This window comes from Camelus dromedarius, chromosome 27, assembly GCF_036321535.1.
Source record: "Camelus dromedarius isolate mCamDro1 chromosome 27, mCamDro1.pat, whole genome shotgun sequence".
Taxonomy (NCBI): Eukaryota; Metazoa; Chordata; class Mammalia; order Artiodactyla; family Camelidae; genus Camelus; species Camelus dromedarius.
The window spans coordinates 23,874,301-23,887,897 of NC_087462.1; the positions used below are offsets into that span (position 1 = coordinate 23,874,301).

Sequence of the window (13,597 nt, forward strand, 5' to 3'; positions counted from 1 at the left end):
TCCGCCCCCCACATCCGGGGGCCCGGTCCGGGCTCTGGGCCGGCCGCGCGCCGGTGAGTCAGGCCGGGTTTTCCCTCCGTCTCTGGGGCAGGCGAGCGAGGGCCGCAGAGCGCGTCCCTACCTCGCCAATCCGGCTCCGGCGCCCGCCCGCCCGCCCGCCCGCGTTTTCTCGGCGCCTACCGCCCCGCCGCTCCGGCCCGGCTCGCAATCTCGGCTGGAGCCGGCGCCCTGGAGGGAGGGTTCGAATCCGCGCGAAGGAGCCCCAGCGTGCGAGGGGTGCGGAGCAGCGCCAGCATGGTGAGTGGGGCGCGCCGGGGGCTGGGGCTCGGGCGGGGGCCCGGGGCCGGACTCGGGGGGTGGGGCCGGCCGCCAAGGTCTAGCCTTCCCGGCGACCTTGGCCAAGGCGCAGCCCTTCGCCCGCCGAGGTTCCCGTCTGAGAAGTGGGCGGAGGTGGCAAGGTGCGGTGTGCGCCCAGGTACCCTCTGCTTCCAGACACCGTAGCACCGAGGTACGGGATCAGAGACCATCTGCGAGCAGGGGCGCTCCGCTGGAAGGGCGGGCGGCAGGTCTCGCTGTTCTCCTTAACCCATGCAAACGCGCTTTCCTTGGATCTGGGACCCCTGCGCCGCCGCTGGGGTGGGGCAGACGCCCTTAGCGCGGGAGTCTGACCTCGGCTTCTGCGCCTCCAGCCCATAGATTCGGGGCAGGCCTCAGAGAGGGGACTGGAAGAGACGTCCCCTCCCGCCCCCCAAGTAGGTCGAGGACCTCTCTTAGTTCTGGGAGCCCTAGCCTCTGCCACAGCCTTTCCCGGGGAAACTCCATGGAGATGCCAACCTCTTCTGCCCCCTCACCTTCCTCATGAGACCCCTCTCCTGCTCTCTTCCGCCCGCTCCAAGGTACCCCCTTCCTCCACCAACCCCTTGCCCTGTACCGGCGGCAGCTGCCAGCCTGCTGCCAGGGATCCTGTGGATAGGGGATGTGCTCAGGTCTTGAGCACCATCCCAGTCTGACCACAACCTTTGGCCAAAGTGAGGGCCTGCCTGGGGCCAGGCGGAAACCGGGGCCCTGACTGCGTCCGGAAAAAGGACTGGGACCTGTCGTCTCCCACCTGGCAATCCCCAGCCTCCACGCCTCCACGAGCAGATTGGGGCTCTCCTCATTTACACCAGGGGCTCAGCCTGTCCAGGGATTTTGGTGCGCTCTCCCTGCCTGGCCTAGGGAGGGAGAAGAGGCAGTAGGCCATCCTGGGCCCAGTAATCAGCCTCCTCCCAGAGCCCTCCTGGGCAGGGCTCCTCTGCCTGCCGGCTGGCTGTGTGGGTGTGTATGTGCGAGACTGAATGAATGCGACCCGCCATCGCCTCTAGAGCTAGCAGTTTCCAGGGCTGAGTCCCCATGCAGAGTGCTTCCACTATTTCTTCCTGACCTAGGGGCAGGCGGGGGACATTCCAGTCTGAGGGGCCTGGGATCCAAACCAAACTGGTTGCAGGTGCCCTTGGGAGAAGCAGGAGCGGGGAGCTGAGCCGACTTACTCCACAGCAGTGTGTGCCCATGGAGGGCAGCTGGTGACCATCAGCTGAGGCAGCCTAGGACAGAAGAGAGGGTCTTGCCTAGGGAGTTGGGATTTCTCATCATGTAGGATATTGGGCAGCTCACTTCTTTCTGGGCCTCAGTTCCCCTATCTGTAATATGGGGGTGAGGGTAACTACTGTTCTGCCTGCTTCTATAAGGCTGTTGTGGAGATGAGATGATGAAATGAAAGGGCTGATAAACACTAGCGTGCCATGCAATTATAGGTGACCATATAGTGATGCTAAGAATCACTCCTGCAGGATTTAGACGCTGGACTTTGCCTCTTCAAGTGTCTCAGTGGGGCTAGGGAATGCCAGCCTCTCCTGACCCCTCCCTGGGCCCCTCTTTTGGAGCTGGGACATTCCAGTCCCATTCCTCAGGGGCAGCTGCAGACACGCCCCTCAGCAAAGCTGATCCCCCAGCAGGTGGTGGGACCCTCCCCTGGGGCCAGGGTTCAGGAGGGGATGAAGACAGCCGAGGCCGGCTGGGAGCTTCCTACCCTCATGCTCTGGGACTTTCCACCCCACAGGAGATGCACAGTGAGGTCAGGGCAGGCTTCTAAATGTGGGGAGCCTGTGCACTTTCTCCTATTCAGCTGAATGTGACCCTGGGCACATTATTTTACCTCCTGGACCTCAGTTTTTTCTTCTGAAGTGGGGAATGACAATATCCCCCTTTGTGTGTTGTGAGCATGTGGCAGGCCCAACAGCCCTGGATCAGGCTGACCCAACAAGGCACTCACCGAGGGACAAGTGGATGCCTCCCTGTGTGTCCTCTCTCTGCATCATGGCCAGGGTAGTCCCCCAGCCCCATTCTGTCTCCACCAAGGGTTGGACCAAAGTAGATGCTACTGGTGTCCGGAGCTCTCGGTGCTGCTGGCTGATCCTGGATGGGGTGGAAAGGGAGGTGGGAACAGAAATAAAGAGGCCCAGTTGGGGCCAGCAGCGACCTGCGCAGAATGTGGCCTATGTAGCCCAGTCAAACCCAGCTGGCCGGGTGGTAGGGGGTTTCAGCTCTGTGCAGAGCTCTGGGCCCCAGGCAGGTACTGAGCTCTGGGCAGCGCAGCCCAGGCACTTGGAGGAGGCCCTACTTTTTGCTCTGATGGTCCTAGTGAGACTGCAAGGCACTTGCTGTCTCTCCCTCCCACTCCCCCACCACATCCTCTCCTGCACAGCTGGCCCTGGACTGACTGGGCCAGGCCCCGGGCTTCCAAGCAACCGGAAGGAATGTGTGTGTTGCGGGGAGGCAGGGGAGGTGGATGGACTCCTTTAGGAAAAGGGACTGTCCCCAGACTGAGACCTGGGCAGGGCGGAGCCTCCTGAAAGCCGGGGGCCTCAGCTAATAATACAGCCAGAGAAGTTATCTAGGAAGGGTGGAGGGTGGGGGGCCTTAGGGAAAGACAAAGGGAAGGGCTAGGGCTGTTTGTGCCCCTCCAGCCAGCTCCGATGTTTCTAACTGCTCAACGTGCTTGTGAAGAGAAGCTGGTCACAGGCCCCTCTCACCACCTGCTCACTCGCATGTGCGTGTGTGCGCGCGCGCACACACATACTCTCACTCCCCTACATCTAGCCTTGGGGCTGGGAGGACACCTGGGTATTCGTGTGTTGTGTGTGTCTGAAGGTGCTCAGTGCTGTGTGGATGACCTTGAGCATGACTGTCTGCTGTTGGGTCTGCGCTGTGTCCTCTAACGGAGGAGCTTTGGTGCTGCCAGGGGCACTGACTAGACTGCGGTGTGAGTGTGATGTACGTGCTATTTTGGCCCATGGCTGCCTCTCCCCTGGACCTGAGACCCTTCGTGGGGATCATGGGGTGTCGGTTATTGCTCCCTAAGACAGGAAGTGAGGCTCTGCCCAGGGGAGCCCGAGGCAGTGTGTGAAGTGGGCGGACTTGGCACCGTTGCCACAGTCCCCACCCCCGTGCTCTCACCGGGCTTGCTGTTCACAAGCCCTTTCACCTCCCTGTCTCTGTTACAGTCACAGAAACCCCAGGAGGAAGGCAGGGCCGGCAGGGTCTTTCCCACTTCGGAGAAAGATGGGGAAACTGTGGCCTGGAGAAGGGAGGTGCTTCTCCGTGGAGAGAGAGTATGGGGGCAGGGCTGGAGACCAGGTTCTCTGCTGTCTGCCTTCCCAGGAAGCTGTGACAGTTCAGTGGGCTCTTGGACACAGTGGTGTCTGTTGCTAGGTTGGCTTGTCAGGGTGAGGGGGTGTCAGACTGGGAGGCAAGATGCTCCCATTCGAGCTCTTGGGCTGTGGGTGACATCCTGGGTCCCCACTCGACATTTGGCAACCATGGTGCTGGGATCAGAAGCACCCTCACTCTGACCAGCTCTGTGACCTTGGGCAAGCCAACTTCACTTTTTGGAGTCCCAGTGCCCTCACCTAAAAAAACGGACAGTTAACTATGTCCGAAGACTCCACGAGACCCCCAGGCAGGGCTGTGTCGCTGTAGGTGCCCAGCACCTGCGATTCCTTACCTGGATGATCCCCTCACCCTGTGTGGCCTGTGATATCCCCGGAGGGGCCGAGCCGTCTGGGGGCTGTGTGGGGAGGGCTGGGGAGGTTTCTTTCGCCCAGAGCAGTGCTGAGGGCCACAGGATATGGGGGCAGGGCCTGCCCTCCCTTCCACTCCCCGTGAGCTTTGTCTTCTACAAACACAAAACCTGGAAATGGTTGAGGAAGATGGAACCTCCTAACCATTGTTTGGGGCAGGAGTGGGTGTCCCGGAAGCATATTGGGTGGGTGGCCGGGGACTTGCAGTCCAGGAATGGGAGCAGCTGGGTGGGGGGCAAAGAAGGTGGCATTCATTCATCTGACAAGTACTTCCTGACCTCCTCCTGTGTGCCAGGTGTTGGCCTGGACACAGGGGACCCAGCAGGGCACTAGGCCCTGCCCTCCATAGTGTGGTCCCAACACGGGTGGGAGACAATCCGTAACCTGGTCACTTGGCTGCCCGCTGGCGGCGTTCATGTGTCTGCTGGCTGAGCTCAACTTCAGCCAGCCTATGTTGACCCAGGCCACGGGCCAGCCCCGGACTGGATTTCTGTTCTCTTATCTCAGTCAATCCTCCCAGCATCCCTGAGTGATAAGAGTTGTCATGGTTATTGTCCTGATGAGGAAGCCACCGACCACACACTGACCCGGCTCCACGCTGGGTCAGGATTTGGACAACCCCTGACCCCGGGCCTGGTGGTGGGCTTTGGAATGGCAGCATATACAGGGGCTGGCAGGGGCTTCACTGCCCCTTCCCCTGCTTCCCACCGCTGCCCTGACATGAACACCTGTTCCGGAAACTGTGGCCATTGTTCCTGCCGTCCATCCTTCCTTCTCGGGCCCTTCCTGTTTGGATCCCTCCCGTTGCAGCTCCCAACCCCACCCATGCCAGGTGCTTCCCTTGGGAACTCTGAGCCTCTGAAAGAAGAGGGGTTGAACCGAGTTTCCCCCACCCAGGGGAGGAAGAAGGACTCGGGAGTCCGAGGCCATTGGCCTCTGTTCCCTGGACCCTCTGTCCACCTGCCAAATTGGGTGAGGAGCCTGGCAGGAGAATGGACAAAATTATAGTCAGACGGAGCTGGAGTCCTCAGCTGGCCCAGCCCTGGTTGGGGCCCCTATTCTGCTGCCTTATGTCCTGGACCCCCCGTGTCCCCCATCACACACTACCCCTTTCTCTTGCCGGCCAAGGAATCCTGTCTGGATTCTCTCTGGGACCCACACGTGCCACTCCTGGGTGGGCCAGGTGGGGAGCTGATACAGAGGGCAAGCACCTGGTTTTCGGGCATCCAGGGAGCTAGGCAGCAAGCTCCTACCTGCCCCTGATGGAGCCTCTCGACCCCCAGAAGCAGCCACCTGTGCCCTGTTGAAACTTCATGGCCACAGCCCCAGGCCCTGCTGGCATTGTCATGGGCAGCGTGGGCAGCCTGTTGGAACGCCAGGACTTCTCCCCTGAAGAGCTGCGGGAGGCACTCGCAGGGTCCCGGGGCTCCCGCCAGCCTGATGGGCTCTTCCGGAAAGGCTTGGGCCAGCGTGAGATCCTCAGCTACCTGCACCTCCCCAAGAAGGACAGCAAGACCACCAAGCGGGCCTCTCGGAATGAGCCTGCCGACTATACCACCCTCTACTACCGGGAGCATCCTCGGGCCGGTGACTTCAGCAAGACTTCGCTGCCTGAGCGGGGTCGATTTGACAAGGTGTGCCTCTGCCGTGCCCCTCCCCAGTGTGGGAGGGTGGGGTGGGGGGCTGGGGGCCTCCTTGAACATCCTGATGCTGGGATGGGATACGAAAGTCTTGCTATGGTCTGGCCTGAGGCTTGGTCACTGCCTCCTGTGTTCTCAAAGAGGACCCCCAGGGGCTGCAGAGCAGTCAGCCCAGGGCCTCACACCTGTCCTCTCTTCCTGGCAGTGCCGCATTCGCCCATCGGTGTTCAAGCCAGTGGCGGGCACCGGGAAAGGCTTCCTGTCCATGCAGAGCCTGGCGGCCCACAAGGGCCAGAAACTGTGGCGCAGCAACGGCAGCCTGCACACGCTGGCCTGCCACCCGCCCCTGAGCCCAGGGCCCCGGGGCAGCCAGGCCCAGGCCCGCGCCCAGCTGCTGCACGCCCTCAGCCTGGACGAGGGCGGCCCCGAGCCCGAGCCTAGTTTGTCCGACTCCTCTAGCGGGGGCAGCTTTGGCCGCAGTCCCAGCACCGGCCCCGGCCCCTTCAGTTCCTCTCTGGGCCACATTAACCACCTGGGGGGCTCCCTGGACCGGGCCTCCCGGGGCCCCAAGGAGGGTGGGCCGCTGGGTGTGCTGAACTGCCTGCCCGAGCCACCACCCCCCTACGAGTTCTCCTGCCCCACCGCCGAGGAGATGGTGGCTGTGCTGCCCGACAGCTGTGAGGAGCTCAAGAGGGGCCTCGGTGACGAAGATGGCTCCAGTCCCTTCACGCAGGTGAGAGCAGTCCCTGCCCCAGGGTCCTCTTCTGTCAGGGCACTGGTGTCCAGGGCAGAGGGTCACCAGTTAGCTCTCCCACGTGGCTCTGAGAGAATAAGGAAGAGGGAGACAGTTTGGCTTCTTTCCCCAAATCCCGCATGGCAGGGATGTCATGTCATTGGCGGTCCTTGTGGGAGCTGTGTGGGGGGAAGGAGGACAGTAGACTCCTTGGGGAGGCCATGTGTTGGGGACATTTCACCTCTGGAGGACTTCTGAGTTAGGGCCCATGTGTGGCCAGAGCATTGGGCCCTGGGCCCAGCTGGAGTGTCAGAGTGGTGGGCCCGCTATGGGAAGGCAGGCATTCGGCGTCCAAGGGGCAGGGCTGGGCGTGGGTGTCAGCATGGCAGGTTCCTCTTCTCCTTGGCAGGTGCTGGAGGAGCGCCAGCGGCTGTGGCTGGCTGAGCTGAAGCGCCTGTACGTGGAGCGGCTGCACGAGGTGGCCCAGAAGGCTGAGCGCAGTGAGCGCAACCTCCAGCTACAGCTGTTCATGGCCCAGCAGGAGCAGCGGCGCCTGCGCAAGGAGCTGCGGGCACAGCAGGGCCTGGGCCCTGAGCCCCGGCCTCCAGCTGCCCTCCCAGAGGCTGATCCCAGCGCCCGACCAGAGGAGGAAGCCCGATGGGAGGTGAGAGACCAGGCATTCAGAAACCCCTTCCCCCATGGCAGTAGACCCATCCTCTGTCTGTCCTCCAGGCCGGCCCCGCTGACCCTGCTTTGCTGGGCTCTTGCCCATCCTTGTGCCCCTCCAGGTGTGCCAGAAGACAGCGGAGATCAGCCTCCTGAAGCAGCAGCTGCGGGAGGCCCAGGCCGAGCTGGCGCAGAAGCTGGCTGAGATCTTCAGCCTGAAGACGCAACTTCGGGGCAGCCGGGCACAAGCCCAGGCCCAGGACACGGAGCTGGCCCGGCTGCGTGAGGCCGTGCGGAGCCTGCAGGAGCAGGCGCCTCGGGAGGAGGCCCCGGGCAGCTGTGAGACGGATGACTGCAAGAGCAGGGGGCTGCTGGGGGAGGCAGGGGGCAGCGAGGCTGGAGACGGGGCCGAGCAGCTGCGGGCTGAGCTGCTGCAGGAGCGGCTCCGGGGCCAGGAGCAGGCGCTGCGCTTCGAGCAGGAGCGGCGGACGTGGCAGGAGGAGAAGGAGCGGGTGCTGCGCTACCAGCGGGAGATCCAGGGGGGCTACATGGACATGTACCGCCGCAACCAGGCTCTGGAACAGGAGCTGCGGGCGCTGCGGGAGCCCCCCACACCCTGGAGCCCTCGGCTCGAGTCCTCCAAGATCTGAGGCCCACGGAGCGAGCTGACAGCAGAACCACTGTCAGGAGACGGCTTGAACCAGCCCGTCCTGAGACAGCCGGCTCCTTCCTTACGTTGGTCTGGGGCAGAATCTGCTGAGACCAGCCAGGGACGGGGAGACTCGCCGAGAGGAGGGATCCAGTGGGGCTGTGGGCTGGATGGGCTGCCAGTGGCAGGAGCCAGGGCAAGGTGCTCCTGGCTGAGGAGCACCGAGGCAGGGCCCGGCCCTGCTCCCTGGAATAGGCGTGGCCCAGGAAAGGAGGTTGGGCAGTGAAGAGCCCATGATGCAGAAGGGCAGGCATGAGGGAGGGAGGCTGCAATGGGAACACTGGCCTCCCCAGAATAAAATCACATTTTCTACGAGGAGGCACCGGCTTGAAAACGTTGGGCCTGTCCTGGGTCTTTGTCCAGAGAATTGTGGAAGGTCAGGGTTGGGGGCTGTTGACCTGGGCTGTAGCTCCTCCATGGTCATGGTGAGTGGGGAGGGGGTGCCCTGGGCCTCTGTGTGCATCTTCTGGGCGTACGTGTTGGGAAGTGGAGGAATCCTTGCCCTCGTACCACAGAGCTCCTTAGCTGCCATGTGGGCTGAACTTCTTTTCTTTAGCACGGGTGGGACTTTTGAGAAGGAACAATGCCAGGGAACACAAGAAAATAAAAGGGCAAGTCAACCAAGGCATTGCTAGAGCATGAAACATCCTCTTGGTGGGAAGTCTGGGCCCTGAGTGCCCGGGCCCGCTGGATGTGGGGCCAGCCTAAGACAGCTTCCGCTGGGGCAACTTAAGGCTCTGGTAGCGCCCTGCCCCTCCCAGGACGTACCTCCCACCTTTCTATCTGGTTTATGCACCCCTCCCTCCAGAGGGAGGGCCCTGGGAAGGTGCAGGAGACAAGCAGAGAAAGCTTGTAGGTCACTTGGTAAAGGGCCTGTGCCACAGTGGGGAATTTGAACATTTCCCTGTAGGGATGGGGGACAATGGGATATTCTGGAGAGAAATTATCTGATTTGTATTCTGGAAAGCTCTGTCCTGGGAAGAAGCAGCCCCACCCACACCCCTAGCCCTTTCTCTTAGCCAAGGCTGATCCTTGGCCCCCTAAAACCTGCTCCCACCCTTGGCCTCTCAGACATCTGCCCTTCTCTCTGAGCCTTTGCTCCCTCCTGGGTGGGTGGCCTGGAGCACAGATCCAGTCTGGCTATGCTGGTGGCGTCTCCCCACCCCTTGCTGTGAAGCTCTGTGTCCTTACAGATACATCACTGTAAATGTTGCCACGCATTGAGCGCTTCCTGTTTGTCAGGTGCTGAGTTAGGCCCTCAGGGCATAGGGGTGCAGAGTTGAATTAGATGTACATCCTGCCCCAGAGGAGCCAGCACACAGATGTCCCCCTACCCAGGCCCTGCCCTGGTGGGGCAGCGGCCACCCCTGAGAAGTTCTCTGCAGAAACCCCCAGTTTGCTCCCTCTGGTTGTGCCCCCTCCCTCCCAGGCCAGGCCTGGCAGCTCCCTGAGGCCCCAGCAGGGGGGTCCAGGTGGTGGAGTTGCCATGCAGGAGTATGGATGGGGATGTGGAGTGTGGGCAGGTGTGCTCCGCCTTTTTAGGGCAGAGAATGGGGGGTGTGAGTTGTCTGCAGTGGGGATGGTGTGTTCATGTCCTGTGAGTGGCAGGTGGGTGCGCTGGAGATGTGCTGTGGGTGGTGGGTGTGTCTAAGGGGGTGTGTTTGGGGCTCCTGGGTTGGAGGCCAGGAGGGCTGCTTCCTGGCTTCTCCCTCTGTCCCATTCTTACCCATCAGCCCCAGCCCCTTTCTGCACTGGCCAGGCTTGACTGAAGCTGGTGGACAGACCCCTGGGCCTTGCTGAGACCCATCTGGGCCCACCTCTGAGCCGGGGTCCTCTGCCTGGGGAGGGAGGGAGGAACACCTGGGTTAGGTAAGCCTGTCCCCAGCAGGCCTTGATACTGATTTCACACACCCCTCCAAACCGACATTTCTGGGTCAATGACTCCTCTAGAGGGCTCTCCAGAGCCCAGTGCTGGCTGGAAGCCTGGTGCCCCCCCATGGCCTGGAGCTAGTCAGGCTGGGTACCCATGTGCCCCACAGTGGCCAGGGTCCACCTTTTGGTGTCCCAGCTCTGCAGAACAGCTCCCCACCCAGCAATTAGGAAGCTGGGCTGGCCAGTACAGCCACTGGGGAGTGGGTGGGCGGTACCAAAACTTGGCAGCTGTGCCAGAAACTAAGGCCAGGCCCAAAGGTAGGGGGAGGGCTCAGGAGAGCCGAAGCTGGGGCGTCTCAGGGAACCTGATCCTTGTTAGCTCATCCCTGCTGGGCAAACCAGTTCCCCGTCCCCATGTCCCCAAGCCGGCAGGGTGGCTCTGGGGCCAGCGGATCACAGGCACCACCACAGTGGCTACTGCTTGGGGCAGCCCCTTCCTCCTGCCCCTGGCAGCCCCTCAGCTCACCAGCCACCCTCAGCCACCCCCCACCCCCATGAGACTAGGCCCAAGTAGCCGATTCTCTCCTGTACTGAGGCAAGCTCCCTGCACTGGGCTCCCTGCCCTCGGCCCCTCCTGTTCTTAGCTCAGATAGTGTCATGCCCTCCAGTGGCTCCCTGGGCCCCTTAGCCTGTCACTGAAGCCTGCGACAGCCTGGCCTCCAGGGTCCCTGATAGTGGTGTCCCTCCTGATGCCAGCAGCCCTTTGGGCCTGTGTTCTCCAGGCAGGACGCCCTCATGGAGCTCAGATCTTGCCTCCTCCAGGAAGCCTTCCCTGAACTCACTCCCTGTCCAGGCAATCCCCTCATCCCTGTGTCTGCAGCCCCCATGTCTCTCCACCAGCTCTTTCTGTGCTGCTGGAATGGTCGGTCTGTCTCCACTGGGCTGCAGGCATGGCCGGGGCAGGGCCAGGTCTTCTGTTTTCATCCCCAGAGCCTGCTCTGGTTTGAGCCCAGAAGTCACGGTGATGGGGGTAGGGGGGGGCATTTGGAGCAAGAGGGACCAGACTCCTCCCCTGACTGGCATGGGTTCAAGTTGGGTGGGGGTGGGGTGGGAAGGTGGCAAAGGCTTCACCTCTGAGCCTTCATTCACCTTTTGTGCCACCTGGTCTGAAGCAGGTCTGTGCCAGGCACCGACCGGGGCGCCACAGCCAGTCGCCATTCACTGCACAGTGATGTACTGAGCCTCCCTCAGGGAGGAAGCCGAGGTGGCCAAGGCCTCCGCCCCCGTGGCCCTTCCTGGAGGGAGAGTGTGGGGGCGGGAGACATCACACACACACACGTCCACAGTCGTGCCTGGGCCCCTCCGCGGCAGTGAGCCATCAGCAGAACATGGAGACGGCAGAGGGAGCCTCGGAGGGATGAGCGTGCATTTCTTTGAGACTGAGGGGCTGTGGTATTAGGAAACCATTTTCCAGAGAGGATGCAGGCCCCACAGTGATGATTCAGCTCACCTCACCTCACCCACCACTCTGGTGGGTGCGGGCCTAGCCCTCTGTATTGGATTCAGAAAAGAATAAGAATGTGTTGTTTCTTGCAACAAAAACAGACGTGGAATATGTCACGAGAGGTGAGGTTTGAGTGCCACGGGAGTCCAGAGGACAGCTGGCTCATACTCCAGGTGATGAGTAGGTTGGGGGGGTTATCCAAACTTTGGTCAGCCACTTCTGAGCTCTCTTTTTGACTATGCCTTCCTGTGTCCTGGGCTCCTGTGTCCTTCCTTATGCAGTCCGGTTCTAGCAAGAATCCTGCTAAGTTAGTTTAGCTAGAATCCCCCATCCTCCATATCCGATCACCCTCCATATCTACCCTGGTTCCTCAGCCTCCACCATCTCCCACGTGATGTCTGATCACTCTGGCCTGCCTTCACCGAGGATCTGTTTAGCCAGATCCCCCAACGCTGCCCTCTGAGGTTTCCCCTTAGTAATTTTCCATCTACTGATACCACCCCTCAACCCTGCTCCTTGGCTATAAATTCTACTTTTCTTTGTTGTATTTGCAGTTGAGCCCACTCTCTGGTCCCTACTATAAATCTCCATTCCAGTAGCCCCCCCACCCCGCCACGTTGAATAAAGGCTTCCTTACTCTTTAACAATTGTCATGAATTTTTTTTTTTTTTCTTTAACTGAGGTAATCTCCGAGGAGGGGAAGTTGGGAGAGATTACCTCGGGAGCAGGCTGGGATGTGGGTAACCCGAGATGGGCCGAGATTTGGTCACGGGAAAGCACGCGGTGGGTCTAGGGGAGGGTCCTGTCTGGAAAGGGGTGAGAGGAGGCAAGAAAGCTCCTGGACAGCCTGGTCAGCTGGCACAGGAGGACTTTACCTCCTGCGACTGAGTGGGTCCTTCAGGCAGCCAAGGGGAAGGGCCAGAACCAGGACCCGCTTTGTGTGTGACCTGTGCCGTCACCCAGGGCCCCACACTCAGAATGGCTTGAGACTTGGTGCAATGCTCGGCTGCCACCATCTTGAACTTAATGCTGTTTGAACAAGGATCCTTAAGGGGCAGAAGGTATAGCTCAGTGTATAGTGTGTGCTTAGCATGTAGGAGGTCCTGGGTTCAATCCTCAGTGCACTTAAAAAGTAAATAGGTAAATAAATCTAATTACTCTCTCCACCCAAGAAAAAAGGAATAAGGGGCCTTAGATTTTCATTTTGCTCAAGGAACTACAAATGATGTAGCCTCTCCTGGCCTGAACCAAAGCTTTGCAAGGAGGGGCTGGGACAGGGAGACAGGAGACTGGTTGGGAGCCACCTGGAGACTGGAAAGAAGAGCAAGGCCTGAGCCGGCACCTTGAACTCCACAGGCTGAGCCCTGATGCTCCAGGTTCCACACACCTGTCATTGCCCCCATCGCACCAGCTAGCACTGGAGGGTCCATCTTTTCCAAGCTTGGCCTTCCTCGATGTGCTCTGGGAGGCAAGGAAGGCTACATTTTCAGGAGAGCACCCTGGGGCCTGTCCTCTCTGTCAAGAACCAATCTTCCTTCCTTCCTTCTTTCCTTCCCTCCTCCTTTCTTCCTTCTTATCTTTTTATGTAGTGTGCTCTTTGTGTACTGGCCTCTCTGCCCCCTGCCATGTTTAAGGTATAATTTCCATACAGGAAAATTCACTGCTTTGATAGGACAGACAATTGTAAAGCCAACCCTACAGTCAACAAATAGAATAGCTCCATTGAGACAGGAGGCAAGGGGGCAGGGCACAACCATTAAAAGAAGGACACAGCCATTTGCACCAAGATGGCGGGAGATTCAACTCCCAGTAGACCTTGAGCTTCATTATATGCTCATTGTAATATATTAGCATGGGAAATAGTACTCCTGCAGGTGCCATGACAGTTCCAAGGCTGACTATAAAAGGCCAAAAAGTGGGCGGTGGCCCAGGTTCAGGGACTCCCAACCCCTTCCCCAAAGTAATTGGAATAATCCTCCCACTTATTAGCATACGAAGTTACGGAGCCCATAAAGCCTCGTGGCCACTTTTCCTTCTGAATGAGATGAACCTCACTCTCTCTATGGAGTATGCATCTCTCTGAGTAAGTCTACTTTTACTGAACTATGACTCGCTCTTGAATTCCTTCCTGCACGAAGCCATGGACTCTAACTTAATGGGGAACATCCCAGGGACTTGACCAAGACCTGGGACACAGCCATCCTCTTGCACCCCATTTCCCTGTATCTTCTTCATTCCCCCAAATTCCCCTGTGTCCCCTGTACTCACCCCTTCTATCCCACCCTCAGGCAACCGGTGAACTGCTTCCTTAATAACCCTGTGTTTGTTTTTCTTGTCCTTTTTGTGAGCAGAGTT

At 60.0% G+C, this 13,597-nt stretch overlaps 1 protein-coding gene across 2 annotated transcripts; it reads left to right on the top strand.

The window, feature by feature from the left end:
* The first annotated feature begins 160 nt into the window (after positions 1-160).
* Positions 161-8,184, top strand: N4BP3 (NEDD4 binding protein 3). 2 transcript variants are annotated; one of them, XM_031437921.2, is made up of 5 exons: positions 161-297; positions 5,402-5,752; positions 5,964-6,491; positions 6,901-7,155; positions 7,280-8,184. In XM_031437921.2, exons 2-5 carry the CDS (start codon positions 5,432-5,434, stop codon positions 7,805-7,807), a joined length of 1,632 nt encoding a protein of 543 aa, XP_031293781.1. In that variant the 5' UTR covers positions 161-297; positions 5,402-5,431; the 3' UTR covers positions 7,808-8,184. The 2 variants fall into 2 exon arrangements, with proteins under 2 accessions (XP_031293781.1, XP_031293783.1); XM_031437923.2 differs by having other exon boundaries at positions 189-297; positions 5,405-5,752.
* Positions 8,185-13,597: the final 5,413 nt, after the last annotated feature.

Excerpts from the sequence above, each read along its gene's own strand:
- N4BP3 (XM_031437921.2), top strand. The coding sequence starts at position 5,432 with ATGGCCACAGCCCCAGGCCCTGCTGGCATTGTCATGGGCAGCGTGGGC. Across the intron at positions 5,753-5,963 it reads AGCGGGGTCGATTTGACAAG|TGCCGCATTCGCCCATCGGT; the intron begins GTGTGCCTCTGC and ends TCTTCCTGGCAG. Across the intron at positions 7,156-7,279 it reads AGGAGGAAGCCCGATGGGAG|GTGTGCCAGAAGACAGCGGA; the intron begins GTGAGAGACCAG and ends GTGCCCCTCCAG.